The sequence below is a fragment of the Plasmodium fragile genome, assembly GCF_000956335.1.
Source record: "Plasmodium fragile strain nilgiri unplaced genomic scaffold supercont1.72, whole genome shotgun sequence".
Classification (NCBI taxonomy): domain Eukaryota; phylum Apicomplexa; class Aconoidasida; order Haemosporida; family Plasmodiidae; genus Plasmodium; species Plasmodium fragile.
The window spans coordinates 1-4,653 of NW_012192652.1; the positions used below are offsets into that span (position 1 = coordinate 1).

The window sequence follows — 4,653 nt, forward strand, 5'->3', positions numbered from 1 at the left end:
CCTGCCCCGGCAGTCCTCCTGCCCCGGCAGTCCTCCTGCCCCATCCCTGCCTCGTCACCCGAGCGGCGGTCACCCGTGAAACGACCGCACGCACCAACCGTGTGGCCTACCGTGTGGTCAACGGACCGTGCTCGATCCACGTGTAGCCGACGGTGTGCACAACCATCCAGCGACGGACCGTGGTCAACGCAGCATGATCAACCACCGTGAACCATGGGCCCAACCAACTCGTAAAATTTCAGTTTCATGCATATTCTTTTCGTCCTTCTTTCCGCTTGAACTTATAGGTGAACATGTTAAAAGAAGTAAGGACGCATCGGAGCCAGCGCGAGCAGGGTCCACAATAGCAGAAACAACGGACAAAGACGGAGGTGCGCACGCGTCCACTCCAATCCACACACAGCCGACACCAACACCATCAACAGGAACAGAGACAGCAGGAACAGGAGCAACTACGGGAACATCTGGTGATGGTGCCAAGGGAGACCCTGGTACTGCGCAGACTGTTCCGGTGGCGCCAGATACTACGGCACCTAAACCGCACGATGACGATCGCGCCACAAAGGGCACAGATATTGTTTCCGCAGCGAATGGTGATAATAATACGGATCCTTTCGGTAGTGCCGATTACTGCATGGTCGATGGGAAAAAGAAAGACGACGACAGTGAACAGTGTCATGCAATAATCGGTGGGGGCCGACGTGCAGCCAGCACTAGAACTGGTGCTGCAGGTGCTCCTACAGGACCAAGTGGGCAAGCTGAACGAGGTGGAGCCGCGGGCGTAAGTGGCACTGGCGGCCTCGAACTGGGCATAGAACTGCCCGAAGGAAAAAGCAATGTAGGAGGATCATATGGACCAGGTACCCCACAGGATCCACATACGCCACAGAACACACCCACGTCCCCTAGCCCTGATGTCCCTGACCTAACCGGCGATATCCTTACCGCCACTACTCCCGTACTCTTCTTCCTGTCCGCCGTCACCGTCGCCCTTCTTGGTTATTCCCTTTGGAAGGTAAGTATATACGGAATACCGCATATGCGTATCCGCAATATGTACCATAGACAAATGTGTTCCTAACGGGGTCTGTTGTACGATCATTCTAACACAAATGCACTATTCTACATCGTCCTTCTTCTTTTTTTTTGCTTAGTACTTTGCGTACCTCGGACAAACACGACGACGAACGTATCGAACCGTTCGTGACGTGCCGTCACCGCCACTCGACGAAGAAATATTGCAACATCTACAACGACGCGTGCCACCACCCGATTACGGGTACAAAATGATTAAGGATACGCACCCTGCGTCAACATCCGGTACAGGACGCCCACCACGCGTGCATAAACGCACCATCATCGAGCTAGATCTAGAAGTGCTCCACGAATGTGAAGCAACCGAGTGGGAAAGCGTCAAAGACCACTATTTGCAGATACTTGTGGAGGAGTTTGCGCGCGACTTGCAGCAGGACGCAAAGGGGTATAGTAGTTTCCCGGATGCTCCTACCACAAACCAGGATTTATTAGGAAACAATGTTTCCTCCACCGTGGATCCACCCACTGACACCGCTGTAACGGATCCATGTCCACCACATGACCCCGATCCATGGAGTTGTATGGAAGCCATAGAGTTAGCAACGGACCCTTCTGCTTCTGACGCCGATGACCCCGATCCATGGCGTTGTATGGAAACCATACAGTTACCAACGCACCCTTGTCCACCACATGACCCCGATCCATGGAGTTGTATGGACACCATACAGTTAGCCAAGGCCCTTGGTCCACCTCATGACTGCGATCCATGGAGTTGTATGGACACCATACAGTTAGATGCACAAAAGCGTCGTGCTCATTCCAACCACAGGGAGGCGACGTCGGCGTGCACCCAATGGATTAACTGGATTGACCGCCACAAACATATTCTGCGGGCGTGCACGACGCAACCGTGGCTTTTGCAACTAAAGTCGGCATGGAAACAATACCTGCGTGAGCACATGGCGGCAAACGAGGACAACGTGCATCGTGAACTCAGTGAACAAAGAAGTATTGGATGTGTGGAAATGAAGAAAGATGCCTGGAAAAAGTGGGTCGTGAAGCAACATCACGACATGGCAAAGTATATCGAAAACGATTGGTTCAGGCATTTGTTAGAAAATATCGACCAGGAGACAGTACCGGACAAAGGCGCAGTACCTCCAGTAGACAAAGTAATGGGAACAGAAGACACACTAAGAGTGAGAGATTTGCCGCAGCCGCAACCACTGCATGAGGATTCCTACAAGCAGACACAACTAATAGCCAAATTGTGGATGCTAATCCTCGCATTCGTCATAGAACAGTGCGAGCTAGAAAGCCGCCTGCAGGAGAAGGAGTTATATGTAGATGAACTATTGGATCACCTGTGACATTAGGTTGACGGGGCATATGCATGCGACATAACGCATGCTGCCCGTAGACCACTTTTACTTCATTATGTGATATACATCATATATTTCTTGTTTGTACTATTCCATACGTTCTTTTTTTTTCTCTGCTCTCTTCTGCTCTCTTCTGCTCTCTTCTGCTTACTTGTGCTTTGTTTTGTTCTTTTTCTGTGTAGTCCACTTCTTTTAACATGACCATGGGCACACGGTGGTACACGTCAAATGCATAAAAAATGTAGCTTTACATGAATAATATGACGGGGTAGTATTCTGCTTTATGTGAAGTTAATTATTAACAGATGCGCACGTGCATTCTACGGGTATAGTGCAGAACAAATATAGAATGCGAATAAGCATTCGAGTATACGGAGCGCTTGTCTCTCCGAGCACACGCGGCCGCGTAAACCGCATCGTAGCCGAGTGTAAGAAGGTACACATTGTCTCTCCGAGCAACCGCGTCGACCAAAGCGGCCGGTCCGAGTAAGCAGGATTCGACGAAGTAGCCGAGTGTAAGAAAGGAGGGAGACATTGTCTCTCCGAGCAAACGTGGCCGGGTACGCACGATTAGACGCCGTAGCCGCGGGAGGGACGGCGACCACGCCGGCAGCAACGACGCCAGAAGTCTTGATGTTTTTGTTATTACTGCGGTTTGTAGGTGTACGCACACAGAGACAGTGTGTGTGCAGGCGTTTCGAGAAGACCGGTGTAGACTGGCGTATTCATGAAGGTGAGTAGTGTTTTTCCTATTTTTCATTTGTTTTTCTTTTTTTATTTTTTTTATTTTTATTCGTTTCTCTTTGCTTTTTATTCTTCTTACATATGTCTTATTTTCCGTCTATTTTGTTCCTCTAGAATGTTAGATATTACCTAATGTAGAATGGGAATTTATATAGGCAACATTTTGTTAAAGATTAATATGTATTAAGGGCAACAACAGCAGGGTCTTCCTTTTCCTTGTGTATTATAACCATATATTATACAACTGTTCTAGTAGCTCCTACCTGATGTTACGCACATAGAACACATTATTCAGTGCGACAGACAGGCACAAGTAGCACGTGGCCACGGAAGGCACCATCGGAATAGGAAGTTCAGGATTTCTGAAGTATTGAGTGGACGCATGAAAACCTTAATAACTTGTTATGGGATTTTTCTGGCGCTGACACATGCAAGATGAGTTCACACAGTCCGAACTATACGACTGTGGAGGCATTTATTGCACATGTATTGGCCACATGGGCCAGGCAGAAAGGGAGGTTCACGACGGAGAAGTTTAACGTAAGTGTGAAGGAGTAGGAGTAGAGGGAGCGCAGGAGTTGCATCACGCACATTCTTCTGTCAACGGGGACACATGGGGTAGATGGCGCACCCGAAGTTTACCGTTTATATATACTCGTTGAGGTTGTTCCATATATTCACTGTAGGCGGGGCTATGGGAAATTATTAAGGGACTATTGGAGGAATTTGTACAGCATATGGAAGATAAGGCAGCTAGGGGTCTAATAGACGTACTGGGTGCGAACTGTGATAATGTCTTTTGGGATCATAGGGACGACAGTAAGGCTTACTTAAAAGATTTTACGGAGCAAGACAGAGTAACGTGCAGGATCATGTCCGCTGCATTAACGTTCATGAGTACAGTACGCGACGCAGGGCAACTTGGACAAACGAGGAATGAAACTGATAAGGACATGAGACAAATTTTAGGGTGCACGGTGATGCATGTATTTGCGAGTATCTTAAGATCTACCACGTGTGCGGCTACGTCGAACGGCATAAATTATGCGTGGAGGACAATGAAGAGGGTAGATGCCGGGTTCCGGGACACAGCAGGTGCGGGCGCACTTGCAAGCGCAAGATGCGAGAAAGGCGGTTGGAAGGGATTAACAATAGGTAGCGGACAAATTAGAACAGCAGTGGATGCGTGGTTATCGCACAATACGGACTTATGGACCAAACTGAGGCAACTGCATGGCAATGAGAACTGTAGACGCAACAAGTCAAACAACGATGAATTAGCAACAGGAGCGAAAGTGGGTCAAGGGGCAGGTGTCACCGGCAGTGCTGGCATTGCGAAAGAAATAGTGACAGTGGTGAAGGACGTATTCGACAAGATGAAGGACGACGTAATAGAAAAATCCAAGTCATCGCCAGCACTACCAGGAGCAGGTAAGGGCAGAAAGCATGCGATTCGTAAGAATACAAATGCGCGGCCGCACGCGGACCGTGC

General features: G+C 49.0%; 2 protein-coding genes across 2 annotated transcripts in view; both read left to right on the top strand.

Moving 5' to 3' along the window:
• Positions 1-193: 193 nt before the first annotated feature.
• On the top strand, positions 194-2,405 carry AK88_04684 (uncharacterized protein; the record flags this gene model as incomplete). Its single annotated transcript, XM_012482292.1, has 2 exons — positions 194-1,015; positions 1,155-2,405. The coding sequence occupies 2 exons, from the start codon at positions 194-196 to the stop codon at positions 2,403-2,405; spliced, it is 2,073 nt and encodes a 690-aa protein (XP_012337715.1).
• A 1,191-nt stretch (positions 2,406-3,596) lies between these two features.
• Positions 3,597-4,653, top strand: part of AK88_04685 (uncharacterized protein) — a gene marked incomplete at both ends in the record, with an annotated part of 2,809 nt that continues 1,752 nt past the window's right edge. Inside the window, 2 exons of the mRNA XM_012482293.1 lie at positions 3,597-3,701; positions 3,848-4,592. Of these exons, the coding sequence (XP_012337716.1) occupies positions 3,597-3,701; positions 3,848-4,592 (850 nt within the window). The remainder of the gene's footprint in view (positions 3,702-3,847; positions 4,593-4,653) is intronic.